We start from the raw sequence: 21,962 nt of genomic DNA, 5'->3' as shown, positions 1-21,962 counted from the left end.
TCAGTCAATACTTAAAGAAATTAACTTAGATTGCTCATTGGAAGGACAGAGACTGAAGCTGAAATCTTTTGGCTACATAATGAAATGACAGGACTCATTGGAGAAGACCTTGATGTTGGAAAGATTGAAGGCAAAAGGAGGACAGCAGAGGATGAGATGGATGGATGGTATCATGGAAACAGGGAACATGAGCTTGGACAGATTGGGAGAGAGTGGAGGGTAGAAGGGCCTGGCATGTTATGATCTGTAGGGTTACAAAGAGTCGAACAGGACTGTGTGACTGAACAACAAATAAAAGCAGTAGGGCTAACTGATTTGAGGTAGTATAATTATTGGTCACTTTGGGTGAGAAGGGAAAGGATTGATGCCATGCATTTGATTTCTTTTTACTTAAAAAAAAAAAGTATTTTTCTAAGTATTTCTGATCAGTTCACACTTTGAATAAATATAGATGGTATTTAGAGCTTTTGATTATGTATGCTATGGGCACTATTTTAAAATGCTTATATTAGTACAGAGGGGCAAATGTAGTTTTTAATATTGAATTTTTTTTCTAAATAGGAAGAAAAAATTGCCTTTAAGATGGTGTGACATTTCTAAAGGTCACTGAAATCCTTTAAATGGAGTATGGCTAACAGATCTCCTTAAAGATTAAAGAAAAAATTCAATTTCTGACAATAATCGGGGGAAAAAATTGAGACAGTCTGTGTAAAAGATAGAGAACTAGCTAGTTGAGGATCCAGGAAGACCCAGCTTCAACTCCTGCTTCTGACATAATCACTCTGTAACCCTGTAGAAGTCACTTAATCTCTCAATGCTCTAGAAAATTCTCTAAGACTAAGTTGTGGAGAAGGTTCCTACTTGCATTAGGAGAAGGAGGTCTCATCTTTAGTTCTCTATACTTAGGAAGTATCAGATCCAGGCTTTATCCTCATGAAAGGAAAAAATAGATTTGCTATATCATGTTGGAAATATATTTTTTCCCTAATTTTCTGGTTTTAGAATTTTACTGTTATAAATTGCTTTCTTTTAATTTTTTTTTTCTCTTTATTTTTTTGGAGGGGGAAGGGCAGGGCAATTGGGGTTAAGTGACTTGCCCAAGGTCACATGGCTAGTAAGTGTTAAGTGTCTGAGGCTAGATTTGAACTCAGGTCCTCCTGACTCCCAAGGCCAGTGCTCTATTCACTACACCACCTAGCCGCCTCGTAAATTGCTTTCTTAATTAATCTTTTAGGCTATGTAGTGCTCATCATGAAAATCATGAAACTTGACATATTTATGTCAAAATGTATAGTTTTAGGTATAATTTTTCTTGTATCCTTACATTTTATTTTAGAATTATGCAATTGAATGTTTTTAATATTTGAAGAAAAAAACTGCTTAGTGACTTTAGAGACTAATGTTTGACCACATTGCCTAAATGTGAAGACTAGACAGTAAAGCCTAGCTATTAGATTTGTTGGGGATGTGTGGTGGAGAATTGAATATTAGAGGAGGGTTTATCCTTAAATATCAAAAAGAGACTACATTTATAAATGTTTTTAAAGAAATGTAGTTTCAAACCAAGTAGTGTTAATTCAGAAAGTTATTGTTTTAATGACTGGAAGAAAATGATTTGTAGTTGAAATGTCAAAGCACCAGACTAAAGAATTCTAATATCCCTGTTTTGTTTTTTTATGTTTCAGTTACATTTCTAAAATATGTTCATTGTTGCTTCTTAGGGCTTAAAAACTGTTACCTTAAACAGGTAAACAGTCATCTGTATTTTTACGTTATTTTTTTTTTACCAAAAATTTTTTATTAGTTAATGCTAAAGTTAATCATACCAGTTTGACTAGTTACCTTTTCCTAATTATCACAAATTTTCAGTTTGTATGGTCAGTAGAATAGTTGAACTTTGACTGTATCATAAGGTTATAGTTGTTGCTTAAAATTCAATAATTGTTTTTGTTAAGGATTGTAAGCATCTTAAGTTATTTTTTATATAGCTTTTTAATTAGGTATGCCTTTGTTTTGGAGTACTTAAAAAATCCTAAAGAAATCCTTAAATCTTGGTTGTTTACTCTCCATTCAGTCCTAATATCCTTGATCCTCCTTTCTTAATTGGCAGCCTACTAATTTACCCAAATCTTTTATGGTGATACTATTTTTTGGTCTCCTTTGTGGAAGGACAGAACCATGAAAGACAAAAAGTATTTGGTAAGCTTAGTCTAGAGCGTTGGTTCTCAAAGTCTAAAGGCATGAGACCCTTTTAGGGGATCCATGAGGTCAAAACCATTTCTTAATAATACTAAGACTTTTAAATTTGCACTCACTAGTATAGAATCAAGCCTTCTTGGACAGTAGATTATTGGAATAATTACAGGTAAGCTCTCTGTATAGTAAATTCCTAAGGATTTTCCAAATTTTGAGTGTCTGAAAATTTTGTTGGGTAGTATTAAAATGAATGTTCCATCAACTGAGATTTAGGGCAAGGTTATTTACATTTATTATGAAATTTGTTTTTGTAATGGTTAAAAATCAGGGCAGTTAACCATGTCTGTCTGTAAATATGAATAGATTACATAAAAAAGATATGCTGAACTCTAAAGCAAGTCAAGGCAGTAAAATGGAAGTTTTATTTCCTGTCCAACTTTTCTTTGTCATAAGAGCTTGCAGCTATTACTTGATTCGTTACTGTTTCTGAGAAAGCACTCTCACTTATTTGGCTAACAGTAATTCCTCTAGCACCCTATGTTTCAGTATGTAAATTTGGGAACCAACAGAGCATGACTCTGGTGTTGTTTATCTTTTTCTGAGGTGAAGCTACTAACTTTTGCTTACTCCCTAGCAGCTCCCTCTCAAGGCATCATGAGTTTCTACTATTATTCTGTACTATCTGTGAAGACCCCTCAACTGGGAGATTTTTCTCTGAATTTCTTTTGGAAATTATTAATATGCTTTTCTGGGTCCTTTATTTGATGAACATAAGAAATTAAATTATGGTCTTGCATTTATATTTTTATTTGATCATAATTATAGTCATGCATGTATAATTATGTGTGCATATGTGTGTGTAGCCCATTTATCAGGATATATTTCCAAATCAAAATTTAAAAATTGTAAATTCAGTATTCTTAGGATTTGATACTGATTTTTAAATTTTTCAATTATTCCAAAATAATTTGTTAAATTTCTTAAAAAGTAAGCAAATTTTAAGATGTTGCTAAGCAGATTAAAATTTTGCTAAAATATGAACTCAGCCCAATCTGATACATATTTATTAAGCACCTACCATGAACCAGGCACTGTGTGCCTCACCATGAACCATCTGTAGCTACTAATTAATTATAATGCTAAAATTGTGGTAGGTTTAATGAAAGCCCACTTTGGAATAGAATCCAGATTTAAGAGATACCTGGCTTATACAGTTTATACAATTAGTTCTTGATTGTTATAAGATCTTCTCATTTTGGCCATTTTACTGTAATACCTGAATTAATTAAGGGGAGAAGGAAGGAAAAGTGTCTATAAATTTTGATACTCTCATCTTTTAAAAAATACTTGCTAATTGAGAAAAAGAATTATAGTATCACAGATTTCACACTTCAAAGAGCCTTTAGAGAGTCCAGTCTCCATATTTGATAGATTAGGAAACAGGCCCAGATAGGTTATAGTCCTTTCCCCAAGGTCGCACAGGTTGTAAATAGTGGATCTGAGACTTGAACCCATACTTAGAAATTATATTTACTAACCTAATTGTCTGGCAACCTTCATTTCCTCCTAAAAACATCTAAGGTTTAGGGTTAGACACTTAAAGCAGTCATGAGAGTAGGAAGAAACTGTAACTGATAGCTGTATAAGGTGATAATAGAAAAGCACCACGTTGTGTGACCACTTTATAATGGGGGTGAACCATGCTAACCATTTCAATGGTTTGTGAATTATATTGTAGTATAGCATTTAATCATAGCAATTGCCTTAGCTTATCAATGAATTAGGTCCAGTGTATTGTGTGTTGAAGTTTATGTATCCTATTAGAGAATGATATAATCCATTTTAGGAAAATTTCCATCAGAAGTGGTTAGTTTTTTGTTGTTGTTAATTCTTAAAGGGATAAGTTTCAGTTATTTGGAAAATTCCCAGAATATTTTGTTACTGAATAATGTTGGATAAATAGAAATGCTATAAGTAGATTGGTAGGGGACAATCTGAAATCTACCATCTTCTCAGTAATAAATAAAGTAGAAAACAGTTTAGTCTAAACTGTGACTTTCTCTTTGCTAAAACATAGTAACATATCACTTTCCTCTTTCCCCTCTTTGGCCTGCCTACCCCGTTCTCTCCTCTTCCCCCTCCCCCCAAGCATAATCTTACAGTCTAAACACTTGAAGTTTGTGAAGTATTGATTTATATGTATTTTTTCCCCACAATGAAAATAGTATGTGTTAGTTCAGTTCATTGGAAGAGTCACATTTGAGGGCTTCTTAATCACATTGAGCAGATGGTATAAATCCATGCCCATGTTTTAAAGTATTAGAATGGTAAGGTTAGTGAGGTTTTGGGAGACAACAAAATTATTGAAGGATAGGTTTCTTTGATGATCAGTACTTTGAAAGTACTCTTCATTTATTTCTTCTTAATGCAAATCTAGTGTCCTTATGTCAGAGGAAGAAATATCTTTCCTTTTCAAAGCTAACCAACCCCTATACTTGTATCCTAGATTGTGTACTCTTCTAATTTCTTCTATGTATTAACTTCATTACTTATTTTTTTCTCATGAATTTTTATTCTTTTTTTTTTTCTTTAAGACTGAGTCTCTCATCTTCCCAGACTAGAAGTACAGTGGCTACTCACTAACCTGAAGCTACACTTGATCAGCATGGGAACTTTGACCTTCTCCATTTCTAACCTGCGCTGGTGCCCCCTTAGGCTACCTAGTGACCCCAACTCCTAAGGGCTTTTCATATTGATACTGAATTTAGTGTAGACATTCTTGGCATAGCCCACAGTAGCTCAAGACTCCTGAGCCTAAGAGATCTGCCATTCTCAATCTCTGTGGTAGCAGGGATCATATTTTTTCACTGACTCCAGTGCTATTCTTGAGGTGCTGTCCTTAAATTATTTTTCCTTCTTTTAGCAGATTATTTTGCTGTAGTCTGCTTATTTCCTCTACTTTTTATACCCTTGTTTCCTTGTTCTCTCAAAGGCCTAATCTATGAAGTGTAATGACTTTTTTTCAGTCTTCATTTTGCCTGACCTCTGGGCTTTGATCTGATGCTGATCAATTCTCTTCTCTGAATCTTTCTCCTCTGGTGACTTTTTTGCATTGAACAGGTGGGGTAGTAAATAGAGCACTGGATCTGAAGGCAGGATCAGTTGAATTTAAATCTGGCTTCAGATACTAGTTGCATGACCTTGGGCAGGTCACTTAACCACTGTTTGCCTCAGTTTTCTCAGCTGTAAAATGGGGATAATAATAACACCTCTCAGGGTTATGAAGGCAAAATTAAATAATGTTTATAAAGTGCTTTGTAAACTGTAAGCACTATATAAATTCTAGCTATTTATGTGCCTTCTTGTCTTTCTTTTACCTTTCTGTCGATTCTTTTATACCTCCTTTGGCTTCTCTTCCTTGGAGTTTTTCAGAGTTCTATCCTTGACTCCTTTTAACATTGTCTTCTTTGTTGAATTTATTGTTCTAAGGCTTAAACTTTCTTTATACATGACCTGAAGTCTACAAATTTGGTTTTAATATTTTGATCTTTGTATTTCAGTATATTGTACTTGTTTTTCCTTTGTAATCCTATGTATTGTATGTATTTTTAAAAAATTCTGAGAAGTTAACCATAGGCTTCACCAGAGTGCTAAAGAGGTTCATAACACACAAAAACATTATGTCTTTTCCGTGGTTCCCCAGGTCTTTGTTTCAAGCCTTATCTTTTTAACTTACTGCCAGAAATCTGTGCCTTAGTACTTCAGTAGCCATTCAAATTAAGCATCACAAACCAAACTTAGGAAACATTTTCATAGATTCTATAGTTGGAAGGGAAATTAGAAGTTGGCTGATATAAACTTTCATTTTATAGATGAGGAAACTGAGGCCCACAGAGGTGCCTTATCCAGGGTAACACTAGTTAGTCAACAGACATTTTTTCCCCATCCCAGTCCTTTTATTAAATTACAAAAAGCAGCCACTTTATCCACTTGTGTAACAGTCTGAGCAATATTAAATATAAAGGAACAATAGGACAGTTTCTATTTGAATTCCATCAAAAAAAGGTGAGAAAAAATAAGAAAAAAATAAAGCCTCAGGTTTGCAAAACCATTTCCTCACAACACCAGTGGGACCGAGCATAAGCCATTGATTTCTCTTAAATGAAGAAACTTTACTTTGAGGACAATTTTGTGGTTTGTCCACAGTCACACTCCTAGGACATAGCTGGGGAGGTGATTTTAAACTATTCATGTTCTAATGGCATCATGCTGCATCATAGGACCATAGATTTTGAGCTGGAAGGGACATCAGGGGTTACCTAATATAACCCCCTTCAGTTTTTAGAGAAAAAAACTGACACCTGGAGGATTTGAGTGATTTATCATATTCTCCCTCACAGATAGCAGGGAATAGAGGCAGGATTTGAAATTTTGTTGTTTAAATGTTTCAGTTGTGTTTGACTCTTTTCCTTCTCCAACTCATTTTACAAATGAGGAAACTGAGGTCAACAGACTTACTTGCTTACTATGTGACAGGAGCTCTATTAATGGAGAAGAAAAAAAATGCAGATAACCATATTACAGACAAAATACACATATTAACAGAAAGTAATCTCAGAGGAAAGGGCCTGGGAAGGGTAGGAACTGAGAATGGCCTTCTTTCTCCAGGAGATAGGAGATAGGATTTGTCCTGAGTCTTGAAAGCAGTCGAGCCATCATAGTTGAATGTAGAGTATATGGTAGGAGTAAAGTGAAAAAATACTAGAAAGGTTGTAAGGGGCTAGGCTGTGAAGAGCTTTAAATGTGAAACAGGATTTTATATTTGATCCTCAAGTCAATCCAGAGTGCCTCTGGAATTTATGGAGAAGAGAGAGATCTGACATGATCAGACCTGTGCCTTATGAAAATTTCTTTTGTAGAGCTGTCTTTCAAAATTAGGTAATCCAGAAAAACTATGGTATTTCAAGGACTTGATTTTCTTGGGAGGTTTTTACAGTTTTAGACACACTATTCTTGTTAGTTACCCCACCCTGTTCCTTTTTCCATTTCAGAATTAAACACCTCTATCTGTACTTAGGTTCTATCTTCTCTCTCATCTATATGTTTGCTTCATCACTTACTTTGTCTCATGCATCTTTAATATCTGAAATCTCTTAAACTGGATATGTTCAGCTTCTTATCTAATCTTTGGGATCTTCCTGCATCTGACATCAGGAATAAAAATCCTGTCATAGTTTCCTTATAGATGATTCTTTGCCCTGTAAAACCCCTGACTAGGATAAGCCAGGTATTCCAACACCTAAGAAGGAGAAGTGACCAAAATCCAGCATAAATTGAATGTAAGGAAAATGTTCATTATTTCCTTTCTTCCTTTTTATGGCCTAAAGATAATTTCACCTGAAGCTTCACACCTTTCCACTGGTTGAGCGCATTCTGCCTCCTGTGGAGATTTTCTTGTTCTCTTGTTTCTCCATATCTAATTTGGATGTATTTGTTGCCTGTCTTTCCCCAATTGGCTAGTTAAGATACTAACCTTTTTCGGTGTGTCCCAAAAGTCTTAATGAAAACAGGAGCACAAGTAACATAGGTTATTAAAGCTTAAAACTGCACCAAGACTTTTGGGATACCCTGTATACTGCATGGTATTTAGGCCTATTGCTTTTAGCGTTTATTGACTGGTCTGCCTCTTTTGGAGAAACTTTTTTGAGGAAACCCTTATGGCAACTTTAATTTGGGCTATCAGGTCTTATAGCTCCGAATCCATTGTTCTTTTTGCTATATTATGCTATCTCATTTTATTCTCAAAATCTGTTTTTCTCTTGACTCTTTTTTTTAGTCAACGACAACAGCATTGTCCCTGTCACTTCAAAAGCTTTGTCCCATCATAAGCTCTTTTCCTTTGCCTCAGATAAATATTTAATTGCTGCATCCTATTGCATATAATTTCATTTGTATGTATCCCCTCCTCCATATTGCTTTTGCTACTCCCTTATTTTAGGCCCTTATTACCTCTCACCTAGATTGTTCTATCTCATAACTAGTCCTGAATCCATGCTACTCATGTTATCCAATTCTTTCTACAGCACAGCTTGAATCATTTCATCCTCCTGCTCAAAAACTTTTATTCCCCTTCACCTAAGTTTAGATGATTTTACCTGACTTACCTTTCAAGATTCGTCCTTAAGTTACATTTCTAGCCTTTTTTTTTTCTTTTTGGCTTTTTGGAGGGGGGAGGGCAAGGCAATTGGAGTTAAGTGACTTGCCCAAGGTCACATAGCTACTTTTGTGTTGTGTCTGAGGCTGGATTTGAACTCAGGTCCTCCTGACTCCAGGGCTGGTGCTCTATTCACTGCACCACCTAGCCACCCCACTAGCCTTCTCTTTTACTATCTTTATTTTATAATACTCACTTCTCCAACTAAATTAGGTGAATTTTTTTGTTCCCCAGATGTCTTTTTTTCTCTTAACCCTGATTCTAATTCTCCATACTTTATATAAATGTGTATATAATAATGCTTTTTTGTGTCACTTTCAAAGATTTATCTAGAGCAACATCACAAAAATATAAATTTATAAAGAACTTCAGGGCAGTTAGGTGGCATGGTGGATAGAGCACTGGCCTGGAATCAGAAAAATCCATCTTTTGGAATTCAAATCCAATCTCAGACAGTTACTAGCAGAGTGACCCTGGGCAAGTCACTTAGCTCTGTTTACTTCAGTTTCCTCATCTATAAAATGAGCTGGAGAAGGGAATGGGAAACCACTCAATTATCTTTGCCAAGAATACTCCATATGGGGTCACAGAGAGTCAGTCATGCCTGAAATGACTCGGCAACAACAAAAAAAATCTGTTTGCTTTATAAATTTTTTAAAAATTTTAATTATTTTATTGATATCTTCTTTTTTTTTAACATAACCTTTATTTCCCAATATGTACTATATTTCTCTTTCCTCCCCTCTCCACCTATCATATTAACCATGTCTAAAATTGTATTCAGTGTTTGACATACATAGTTTCCCATCTCTTCAATTGAGGGTGTAGAAGTACTTTTTTATATCCCTTCTTTGGAGTGAAACTTTGTCACTATAATTTGACCCCATTCAGTTTTGTTCTAACCCCATTCAGTTTTGTTCTAATCATTATACATTTCATTTTCCTTGTTCTGCTTACTTCACATTGCATAAGTTCAATTAAGTTCCCATGCTTCTTTGTATTTTTAATTGTTTTTTTAAATTAATGAGTTTTATTTTACATTGCAAACATGTACATATTACTCAAACTTATGAGAGATCTCTTGTAACAAAGTGAAACTAATAATAATTACTTTTTCTGAGAGTTCATGCTGCATTTCGATTTTTTAACACCCCTTTACGTCTCTAGTAAAAAGAAATTAGAAATCTGTTTTCTCTCCCTTCTACTCCTATTGAAAAATTTCTCGTAGCATTGTCCATATAGTAAATGTCCATATAGGAAATATATCTACACACATGGTGTGTATTTGTGTGTGTGTGTATAAAATTGTGTATACACATATACATACATATGTGTGTGTATTTGTACCATAATTCTATCTTGTCACAAAATTGGATAGCATATTTTAACATTGGTCCCCTGGAATCAAGTATGGTTATTATATTGATCATAGTTCTTAACTTTCAGGTTGTTTGTTTTTATAGTGTTGTTGGTTCTTCTACTCATTTCATTCTTTCTATTTTTATAAAAGTCTTCAAAATTGTTTATTTTTATAATATGGATGTTATAAAATGTTTTGATTCTGCATACTTTATCATTTTATATGTCTGTGACTTTTTTAAAAGCACCCATTTCTTATTTCTTACAGCACTCCATCACAAATATTAAAATAACCACAAGTTATTCAGCCTTTCCTCAGTTGTTAGGCATTCTCTTAGTTTTCTGGGGGGTTTTGTCACCACAGAAAGAGCTGTTATAAATATTTTTGTACATAAAGAACCTTTTTGCTCTTTTCTTTATTTTGTATATAAGACCCAACAGTGGTATATTTGGATCAAAGCCTACTCTGTAACTTTTTGTGTATAATTTCAGATTGTCTTCCAGGATGTGTCTATGAGTAGGAGAAAAATACATGTCCACATGAAGAATAGAGAGTATATAAAAGATAAAATGGATAATTTTGATTATATGAAATTAAAAGATTTTTGTACAAACAAATTTTAGCAAAACTAAGATTTTAAAAGGGAAGCAATTAACTGGGGAAACTTTCTGCAGTTTTTCTGAGATCTCATTTCCAAGATATACAAGGAACTGATTCAAATTTATAAGAAAAAGAACCATTCCCAATTGATAAATGGTCTAGTGAAATATGTGAACACTTCTTAGAACCTAGGCTATCTATAGTGTTAAGGGCTGTTAAGGGATCCCCTAAACTTGCCTTTTGAGTTGCCATATTTTCCAGAAATACTGGACCCAGAGCATGCAGGAGACCCCAAATATGTCAAGGTCAGAGTCCCCCCACCTGACATAATTTGTTGTTTGCACCCCAAGCTGGATTTCCTGTGTTCTTGGGAAGCAAGCTAGGCGCTATCCAGCCAATCTGTCAGGCTGGGCAAATGCTTGTACAGCTGGGGTCCTTTTCAGATAGGCAGAACCTCCTATCTTCGTAGTCTAGCACAGGGGTGAGGAACCTGCAGCCGTGAGGTCACACTCTGTAGGTCCTCAAGTGCAGCCATTTGACCTTGGGATTTGTTTGGTGAAGTTTGGATTCAGTCCGAGGGCTGCATTTAAGGACATTGAGGGCCACTTGTGGCCTCTAGGCCACCCTTGGCTAAGCAGTTCCCTAGAGAAAAGAATGCAACTTTTGCCATCTCCTTGCTCTTCCCCTTCAGGGAGTTGTTTTGTCCTTTCCCCCACCTTCATTGTACCTGTCCTTTCCTGTTTTCTCTTTCTTTTGTTGTACTGTCACAAATATGCAAGCCTCTGTTAGAACTGTGAACTCATTGGGTTCCACATACAGGTTTATTTCTCTTGTAATAAACTTGGTTTTCACATAAGTCTCAAGATGTTGTGATTGCCTGTTGACAGTAACTAATATGAAAAGAAATGCACCAATTCACTGTTAAAGAAATGCAAATGGAAGCCATAAAGGAAAATAATAAATATTGAAAAGGCTGTGGGAAAACGGGTACATTGATTGATATTAATGGATCCATAAATTGGTACAGCTGTTTGAGAAAGCAGTCTGGAATTATATACAAAAAAATTCATTGTTTCTTATATTACCTGCTTCTGTACTTTTGTTCATGCTAACTCTTGATGTTCTCTGTTTTTTGAGTCTGGGTTCAGATTGTGATTTACTGTATGAAGCTAGTTCAGGGAGTCAGATGTAATTTGTAATTCAGATGTAATCCCTCTGAAGTACCATAGCACATTTTACCTCATTGTTTTTTTTTTTCATATTTCACCTTGTATTATATCTTATCACTTGTGCTGTATTGTTGGACCTTTGGTGGAAACTTCATGTCTTATTATTATATAATAATATTGCATATTATTACATATTATTTATAGCTCATTTATATTCTCCATGGCACCTATCATAGTGCTCCACATAGTTTCCACATATTAGGTACTCTGTAAATAATGGTTGCAATTGTTTTCTGTCTCCTTCCCTCTCCCAAAGTATTATTGCTTTGTATATCATAGGATCTCTGTAAAAATGATTGGAATTTTTATTCAAATGGAAATAAAATTTATGAACCAAATAGAAACTAAAAATTACAGCCCTATCACAATTACTAATTTTATTACTGGTAATCCCTTTTGATCACTGGGATATGCAGTGTGGTACACTGGAAAGAATTTTTGATTTGGAATTAGAAAACCTGAGTTTAAGTCCTGTCTTACTCTACCTTGGTGACCTTAGATAAGACTATCTCTGATCTCAGGTTCTCATCTGTGAAATGAATGAGGTGGATTAAATGAACTCTAAAGTGCCTTCCAGCTATGCTATGAAATTATTAACATTTTTGTTGTAGTTTAGAGTTTTCACTAAGTTAAATTACTTTTGTAGGTTTTATTTTTCTCCAAAGCCATATGAATCCCTTGTAGTTTCTGTTTCTTAATTTTTGGGAGATAGCTAAACATTTAGGTTGAGAGGACATTATTAAAAGTTCCATTTGGTTTACAGCTCTGTTGAGGGAGACTAAGTTTAAAATTCAGGCTTAAAAGGAATTTAAGTAACCTGGAACCTTATTTTGAGTCTTATGTGTACTTTTTAAAACAACTGAATTTTTTGTGATTTTATTGATATAGAGAATATCCAGTAAAGATCCTTCCTCCATCAAAGTAGATCAGCAGCTGCTCTGCCAACTACAGTTTTTGGCAGTTACTTGGATTGTTGAAAAGACTGAGTTCATGTGCCACAGGTCACAAAGGTAGATGATGGCAGAGATGATGGGCCTTGAACCTAGATCTTTTTGATTTCAAGGCTAATTCTCTGCTGCTCTCTGTTGCCTATGTAAAATATATTATTTTAAACAGATTTTTGATTGATAAATCTTAAGTGTTTATAGATTGGGGGGGGTGTTTTTGTTTTGACTTTAAATTTTGCTTATATTGATTGCTATTATATTTGGTTGCCCACTAGAGGTCCTCTGACACTGTGTTATGCTTTGGTGCAATGAATTTGTGTCTAATTAATTGCTGACAGGAGGGCTTCCTTGATTCAGAAATGTTTGAGGAAGATTTAAGCATTCACAGAAACATCTTTTAGTTGATAATTATTCCAGAGTCCTTTTCTCAAATGGGCCCAGTTAGGAATTTTGAATTGGAGCTGGAACAAATAATTAATAATCCATTAATTTGTATTTGTTTTCCTTGGAAAAGTCTGAGTTATCAAATGTTTTTTAAAGAAATACCTTGATACATTGAACTTGTAGCCTACCTGAACCTATGAAGTTTAGTGTTTTTATGTGTGTGTGAAACTGCCCTCTAGCTAAGATTTTCCCACCTTATTGAAATTTTGGACCTGTGTCAGACTTCTACCCACTTAGCTGTATTAAATTTCATATTAAGGGATTTAGTTTAACATGCTATCCTTTTAAGGTCCCGACTTTGTCACCCAAATGTCAGCTAACTCTTTAACTTTGTGTTGTCTGTAAATTTGGCAGTTACACTGTCACTTTATCCAAGTCACTGATAAGAATGTTAAATACACAAATTTGTGAAGACCTGGAAAGTTTTTTTCCAAATTTTCTTGGTGTCTGGCTATTCAACCTGTTATGAATCCACCTAACTGTCCTGTTGTCTTAGCTTACCCTACTTTATTTTCATAAGAAAGACTTGAGAAACTTTCAAATTCTTTGCTAAAATCAGTTATAGTATAGTATTTCACTGGTTTACCAGTATGGTAGTTCTTTCAATAAAGAAAGTGAGCTTAGTGTGGCTTGACCTGTTATTTAGGAAGCTATGTTATCTCTTTGTGTTCACTACTTTCTTTAACAGAAGTATACTTTTAATAATACATTCTAGAATATTGTTGGAATCTAAGCTCTGTTCTGTAGTTTTCATACTCCTTTATTTTCTCTTTTATTGAACCTCAAACATATGTACTCAAATCTGTTTTTTGGAGTTTTTCAAAGATTGCTATCAATGGCCCAAGAGTCACCTTTGTCACTTTTTAACAGTACCTTTGAATGAATGTGGTTAAATCTATAAGGTAATTCTTACCTGATGGCTTGAGTTCATCGTGTTAGTCAGGTATGTGCTATTTTTCCTGTGCATTCTCTGTGTGCTTTTTGTTTTACATAACATTTATTTATGAATGAATCATTCCCAGTGAGGTTTTCTTTTAAAAGAAAAAAATTAAACAGCTAACTAAAATCAACAAACTCATGAACCATATGGGACCATCTTTCAGTCAGCAAACATATATTATGTACCATATAGAGGTAGCTTAGATGGTTCAGTGGATAGAATGCTGGGCCTGCAATCAGGAAGACCTGAGGGGTGGCTAGGTGATGCAGTGAATAGAGCACTGGCCCTGGAGTTAGGAGGACCCGAGTTAAAATCCAGGCCTAGACACTTAACACTTACTAGCTGTGTGACCTTGTGTCACTTAACCCCAATTGCCTTGATTCCTCCCTCCAAAAATTAAAAAATTTTTTAAAAGACCTGAGCTCAGAGCTGGCTTTAGACACTAACTTTGTGACCCTGGGCAAGTCACTTTAATCTCTGTTTGACCAATCCACTGGAGAAGGAAATGGCAAACTATTCTAGTATATTTGCCAAGAAAACTCCAAAATGGGGTCAAAAAGAATGGAACATCACTGAACAAGAATAAATGTGCCATATATTAAAGTAAAGCTGTAGGGGTACAAAGAAAGGCAAAAACAGCTCCTGCCCTCAAGGAGCTCACATTCTCTAATAGAAGAGACAACATGCAAATAACTATACATATGGCTTATACATATTGTAAGTAGAAGGTAATCTCAGAGAGAAAGCACTAGTTGGGGTGAAGGTTTGAGTGGAGACTTAAGAAGGGCCTGCAGAAGGTGGAATTTGAGCTGAGGCTTGAAGGAAGCCTGTATATGCAGTATTCCAAACCCATTGTCCCCCACCTTTGCAGTGAGGAAGAGGTACATTTTTCAATTACAAAAATCATAGAAGTTTCCTGGAATTCTTTGTATTTGTAATTCTTTATGCTTTGGTAATATTCAATTATGTTTATATATTAAATTCTTGAGTCTGGACATCCAGGTACTTGCTTAATGTTGTCTTCTTATTCTTCTTTCCTTTCCCATACCCACATCCACTTTGTTGCTAAATTTTACTGATTTTTTTCCTTTGTGACATCTTTTGTATTTCTACTTTCCTTACAGTCTTAGTGCCACCCTGCTAGTTCAGGTCCTTATTCCTATACAGAGGCCATACCTCTGAATGGAAAGAACTTCCAAAACTTTTTGAGAAAGACACCCATCTTGGCCATCTCTTCATTTCCTACTCATTTGCATGAGCCAGACACTACCTTCCCTTACACTGCCCCCCTAACTATCCAGCTTCCTTTTGTGTGTTGTCTTCTCTCATTAATTATAAAATTTTTGAAGGCAGGAACTGTGAGACTTTCTTTTTTGGGGATTTGTATCCCCAGGGCATAGCATAGAGCTTGGAACACAGTAGGTACTTAGTACATTTTTGTTGACTGACTACCAGAAACTTTCCTCTAGATTAGTGTTCTTAACGTGTATGATGGACATATGAGCCCTTTCTTACAATAATCTTTTTAAATGCATAAAATAAGATATATAGGATTACAAAGAAAACCAATTATATTAAGATGACATAAAAATATTTTTAAAAAAACAAGTTTATATGCCCAAAAAGAACTCTTGCTATAAAGGCAACAGTGTGGAACTCAGGCTCATCTATTTTATATTTATTTATATATATAACTAACCTTTCTTTTCTGGTCATACATTTCTTGTAAATTACCTCTTATGCTACCACTTATGTATGCTACAGCTTACTTTTACTTGCCAAGTATCTCTCTACTCTCCATTCTTCAGGTCATCAGAAATTTGGGCATGTGAGCAATGTTACCCAGAGGTTTGAGGGGTGGAGTTGGGTAGAGGTGGTGAGAGTTTAACTGACCTGTGTTTTCTTAGGGTAGGGAGTTCTGAAGTTGAGGCAATTTATAGGCACTGAGAGATTAAGTAATTTCCCTGGATAACACAACCTTCCTTTTGCTATGTAAGTGATTTTCCTTAAGCTCAGGTCTGGTTCATTCCCTTAAATTCAGTAAATTCTCTTGACTCTCATTGCCTCTATTTTAAAATAAAAATTTTGATGTTTAGCTTTTAAAGCATTGTACATCTTGGTCCCATCCTATCTTTGCAGCTTTATTGGACATAACTCCCCCTTCCATTCTCTGCAATTCAGCCAAAATGGCCTTCTCTCTGTGTCTCAGACAGCACTCCATCTCTAGTTTTCATGCATTTGTCCTAGCTGACCCTTGAGCCCATATTGTTTCTGTTCTTTCTTTCTTTTTTTTTTTTTTTTTTGCTCTTTTGGAGGGCAATCAGGGTTAAGTGACCTGCCCAAGGTCACACGGCTAGTTTTTGTGTGTTAAGTGTCTGAGGCCGGATTTGATCTCAGGTCCTCCTGACTCCAGGACCGGTGCTCTATTCACTGAGCCATCTAGCCGCCCCACCCTCATTGTTTCTTTATCATCACTTCATAGAAACCTTCTCTTCCTTCAAGAATAAAACCTTTCTTTTTTCCTTCAACCAGTAGTCCTTTTTGCCTAACTTTCTATTGACTTGTATGCATACTTAATCATCTTCATAAAATTCTTTTGAGATTAATTTATGCACGTGATGCTGTTATTAATGAAAATGATGGGAGAAGCAGGTTTTTGCAAATAATTTTCTGCAGCAGACTGCCAGATTAATATTTCTAAAATCACCATTGGTACCCCATTTCTTACTGAACAAAGTCTGAACTCTGTTGCCTAGCCTTTAAGGTGTTCGTGATCTAATTCTGACCTCCCTTTCCAGGATATTTTCTTACATAATCTCTCAGCTCTAACCCTCCTGATCCACTTATTCTTCTCTCAGTATCAAGTATGTGCTTGCCTTTGTAATACAGTATTAGCTGAAATTCATATCTTTCTAAAATGAACAATTTGAGACACAAGGTAGTTTGAATTGATAACTTAGACTTACCTGAGAATGTTTTCCTGACATTTTAATAATTCACAAGATGATGAAAGTAACACTACAAAATTGGACCTTGTAATTTTTTTCCTCTTATACTTCCCCAGAACCATAAATTGGGTTTTTCCACTTATTTGTGAACATTGAAATGATCATTTTGTAACTATTTGTGCTTATCTCTCTACTAAGATTCTAACATTTTATACAACAAAGTACAATGCTTATGTTTTTTAATTTGGTAATCTTATTTATAAAAATAGTATAAATGACATTTATCATACATATTACATTTGCTAACTACCCATTCTTGAATTTGTGGATAGTTAATTTCTTCTGTATTTTTTACTCTTTGAATTTAGTTCAGTGGTTGCTTTTTTTTTTTTAGTATGTTTTAAATAATGGAGAAGATGGACACATGGGCTTTTGAATTTCTATGAATTTTAATGCTTTAGGAATTGTATTATTCTGGATTTTATCATTGTACTAACATACTTTACATCCTCCAAAGTGACTTCTCAAGCTTTTTTTCATTTGTCTGAAGTCAGTTTTTGTACAAATCAAGATCTGGAATATTAATCTTCCTTTAGAGTGGGTTGCTGTTTTTAAAAACATCATCTTTATCATTTATTTCTTCCAGATTTCTCTACCCTTAAAAAAAATTCTGTTTGGTAGTCTAGTTGCTTTATTGCCACATAATTAACCATGATTTTGATATTTATGATATGCTCTTATTAAATACCTAATATGTAGTAGGCACTAAGAGGATACAAATAGAAAAGTGAGGCAGTTCCTTCTCTAAAGAAGCTACTTTATATTTATTGAAATAGATGCTGCATCTTGATTTTTTTTTTAAAAGACTTTAATAAGAGATTGGGGCAGCTGGATTTAGGAAGACTCATCTATCTAAATTCAAATCTGGCCTCAGAGGCTTACTTGCTTTATGACCTTAGGCAAGTCACTGTAACCCATTTACTTCAGTTCCTCAATTGTAAAATGATCTGGGGAAGGAAGTAGCAAACCACTCCACTATTTTTGCTAAAAAAACAAACCCAAAACCCAAATGGGATCATGACTAGTCAGTTAGAAATAACTGAAAAGACTGAACAATAAACAGCGAAAAAAAAAGCTTGAGAAGCTGAGGCCTACAAAGCCCAAGTGACTTACTCAGTATTATATACCTGATTAGTTGTTCAACAGTATAGAGGAGACTTGACTATAGGAAACCAAGAATATCCCTGTTTGCTAAAGAGGGTAAAATTTCCCAGTCTCTGGGTAAAATACTCACTCTATTAACTTTCTTTTCTATTACTCTAAAATTTTAAATGAGACTTAATTTCTGATAAATCTTATCAACTCTTAACATAGATGGCATGTACACTTGACAAAAAGTAAGGCTTTTTTTAGTTCTTTTTTATTTTGAATTTTTATATGAAATATTGATATTTTGTCAACTATTTCGAGAGAAAGTGTTTTGAGTATAGATAGAAATAAGCCTATTTTGCACATTTCACAAAATAAGCTATTTTCTTTTAATTCTTTCCCTCTTCATGTTTGTTTCTTTATTCTTTTGTGGGCTACAAATCCTAACTGTGGTATTTGTTAAATTCATGAAATCATTTGAAGTAAAATTTAGAACTCCATATTGTTCCTTGAAAATGTACAAAATGCAATAATGTTTTTTTGTAAAACTTCAAATTTAGATGGCAGCAAAATAAAAGAGATTTGGAAAGTGACAAAGTGGTTCCAGCTAGATGGGGCAGAATAAAGTAGGGTTAGTTTTTTCTGGAAACAGATAGAAAGACCAAAGTATTCATTAAACAGGTATTAAATATCTTATTATCTAGACTCCTGCACATTAAGACTTAAATGATAACAACTCTATATTCATTAATGCAAATGAAGAATGAAGGTGGGGCATATGGATAGTGCATCAATCTTTTTGTGGCCATTTTGGATAATGACTAATGCTTATGTAAACTATTGGCTTTTGAATTTCTCGTTTTTATTTTTGGGGGGTTGAAATTTATAGTTTTCCATGGTAGGGCCCATTTAAAGAAAAAGCAAATGAAATGCAAAGTTTTAGGAAAGTCTGAACTGTTTTCTTTGACCCATGGTTTCCCTCATAAACATTAGGAAATAAGATAGCTTGGCACATGAAAGGGATATGTTGAACAAAATTATTCATGTCTTTTTAGTTAAATATTTACCTCTTTTTGTGTCTACAAAAGCTCTAATTTAGTAGTCATGATACTTTAGTATTCCCTGACAGTTATAAAATATACTTATTTTCTGGTTTTTGTTTTTTAAGGAAAATGAGAATAAAATACTTTTGAATGTATCCTTCAGGCTTGTATATTGGGGAAGGAATAAGTAAATCTGTTCTTGGTAAGACAGGTGACTGCTATGATCGAGGTAGAAAGAAATAGAGCAGGTAGGAATCTATAGTCTCTCTCTCTTGTTAAAATCCCCCCCAAAATAAAAATGTTAGTCTTGTTGTGGTAAAGGAATAGAATTTGAAAATATATAGAAAATACATTGGAATCCCTTTATCCTTTATTGAGGCACAGAGAGATTGACATGACCAGCGTAACATGTCCAGAAAGTAACAAGACTTCTAAATTACAGTCTGTTAGTTATTTGCACTCTATGCTATTGTCAGTGCTCAATAAGCAGTTAATGATCAGAAATCCATTTATGTCAGAGAGGCATCGATAAGCCAGGAATCACAGTCAGAAGGTTAGTTAACAATAGGGCAAAGCATGTGAGTACCAGAAATCTAAATTAATAAACCATCCAAGTCAGTGATATCTGGGAGGAGCAGATGATTATTGGATCTTTATTGTATTTGGAGTCAGGACATTGTTTAAACAAATGCCAGCTCTGATACCTTACTACCTGTGTAAAATTAAATAAGGCACTGAATCAGTTTTCTCTTATAAAATGAGGAGTAGATTTGATCATTTCTAAATTTTTCAAGTGTTAAATCTGTGATACTACTTCAGGTGAAGACAGAGTCTTAAAGAACAGTTCTGGTAAAAGTTCATTTCCAAGTATATAGATCAGCATAAGTCTGAATGAACAGATGGGTAGCAGTGTTCTAAGTAGGCAAGTCTAATTAATGTCTTGAATATTGGGCTGGAGGGATTAAGATCCCAAGCTGAAAGTTTGGGAAAATACACAGACTCAGAGGCGCAGGCACAGGGGAGATTATAAACCTAGGTAGACAGAGAAGGGACTAGGTGGTAGGTACAGAAGACCAACAGACTAAGAATGGCCCTGATCTTAAACCAATGGCTTTAAAGGAAGGCCTAATCATAGGTTGTGCTTAAGGCCAGAGCTAGGATCAAATAGTGTGATTTGAAACCCTAACTGCAAACAACTGAGATGAGCATCCAGATAATTTCTAACAACTATGCTACTGTGTTGTCATTGTGGTTGAGCCCTCTGTTGGACAGCAAAAAGTTGACTTAGTGAATAGTAGATAAAAAATAGCACTTGGTGAAACCCAAAACATATAGTATCTCAACAAATGCATTTTAATGTAGAATTTAAAAGGACTTAGATGAAGGTTGTGGTTTGATCAAGTTTCATGTCACTATTCATTTAATTAATTGTTAGGAGAAAATTTAACCATATTTTTCAGTATAACTCAAAGGAAAGAACACGGAAGAAAATTTATGACCATATTTTTTAGTATAACAGAAAGGAAAGTGAATTTTGAATATTTAAAAAAGACCCGAGCTCAGAATTAGCAGACTTAAATTGAATTCTTCATACACATTTTTGGTTAAAATTTTTAGAGGCATGACTTAGGTCTTGGACAGTTTTATTCTTTACTACATAAAAAGGCACCCTTGTGTTTTAATTGAGAAATTTCTCTTAATGGAAAACAGCATTTTAATGTAAGTAGGGTATTGTCAGTAGAAAGATGTCTGTCATTTCATAAATTTTATCATTTTTGCAGGATTAGTCTTGCTTTGTATTTAGACATGTTCTTTTTTTTTTTTAGCTCTATTCCCTGAATGACTACAAGCCACCTATTTCCAAGGCTAAAATGACACAGATTACTAAGGCAGCCATCAAAGCTATTAAGGTGAGAAATCAGTAATTTTTTTAAGCTACTGTTGTGTTTTTAAAAGAAAATTAGTCTCTAAAACTGAGACATTTTTTTCCCTGCATATGTACTTCATAGAGATATATACTACTGAATATACATGTTATCTTAGAAATTAGCCTAGGTTTCTGGGACGTGGTACGTTATTGACCTGAATTCTTCTGTGATTTCTTTGAAAGGAAAAAGGTATATATAAATTTTCACTAAAGAAATGATAGTGATTGTATACTGCCCTCAGGTATGCTACTAGCCAGGTTTGGGGAAAAGTGCAGCTTTATGTTCAGACCACCATGATTGTTAAACTTGCTTTTAAATATACCTCAGGCACAGCAAAATTGTGATGAACAGGTGAACAAAGCTCTAAATGGGAAGTTGAGGGTTGCTGGGATTGGAGTGAACAGAACATAATATTTGTAAATCCGTAGATCGATTATGGACATTTGATATTTTTGCAATTTTTCATTAGAGCAATAATTATCCAAACAATAAAATTTTACGTTGCTTTGTGGACCATAGTATGTCTAAGCTATTTTTTTAAAAACCAAAACTTTAAATTGCACCAAGACTTTTGGGACACCATGTATAAGATGCTCCTGTTTATCTTGATTTTTCAAAAAGCCCAAATAATTAAATTTTTGTTTTATTTTTTATTTTATTTTGTTATTTAAATTTTTATTTTTATTTTTTAAGAGAGTAAGACAACCAAACAAGCTGATATAAAGTTCTATTTTTTTTTCTTCTAAAAAGCAACCTGTAAGGTATTCCTTACAGCCTAAGAGCCCTTAATATTCTGTATTAAAATATAACAGTCACTGATATTCGTAAAGAAGCCCTACTCTGGAAGGAATCCAGAAGCGATTTTGGGTTTATTAAACATTTTCCATAGTTTTAGTGTTAACTTTATTTTTATGGTATTTAATTCTTTTAAATTGCAGTTTTTCCTTTCCTTTACAATGTGGGG

The 21,962-nt window shown here is 34.4% G+C and overlaps 1 protein-coding gene across 8 annotated transcripts in view; it reads left to right on the top strand.

Annotated features, from left to right (window-relative positions):
* SCAF8 (SR-related CTD associated factor 8) overlaps positions 1 to 21,962 on the top strand; it is a 291,621-nt gene that overhangs the window by 12,110 nt on the left and 257,549 nt on the right. For all 8 annotated transcript variants that reach the window (XR_011164758.1, XR_011164756.1, XR_011164757.1 and 5 more), the window contains one exon: positions 20,897 to 20,980. Coding sequence is in view for 4 of the 8 variants with exons in the window: in XM_069069622.1 (XP_068925723.1) it covers positions 20,897 to 20,980 (84 nt within the window). In the remaining 4 variants the exon portion in view is untranslated. The remainder of the gene's footprint in view (positions 1 to 20,896; positions 20,981 to 21,962) is intronic.

The sequence above is a fragment of the Petaurus breviceps genome, unplaced genomic scaffold, assembly GCF_028583685.1.
Source record: "Petaurus breviceps papuanus isolate PSGF00001 unplaced genomic scaffold, PetGlider_PUasm1.0 90784, whole genome shotgun sequence".
Lineage (NCBI taxonomy): Eukaryota > Metazoa > Chordata > Mammalia > Diprotodontia > Petauridae > Petaurus > Petaurus breviceps.
This window is presented reverse-complemented; position numbering and strand designations above follow the sequence as displayed.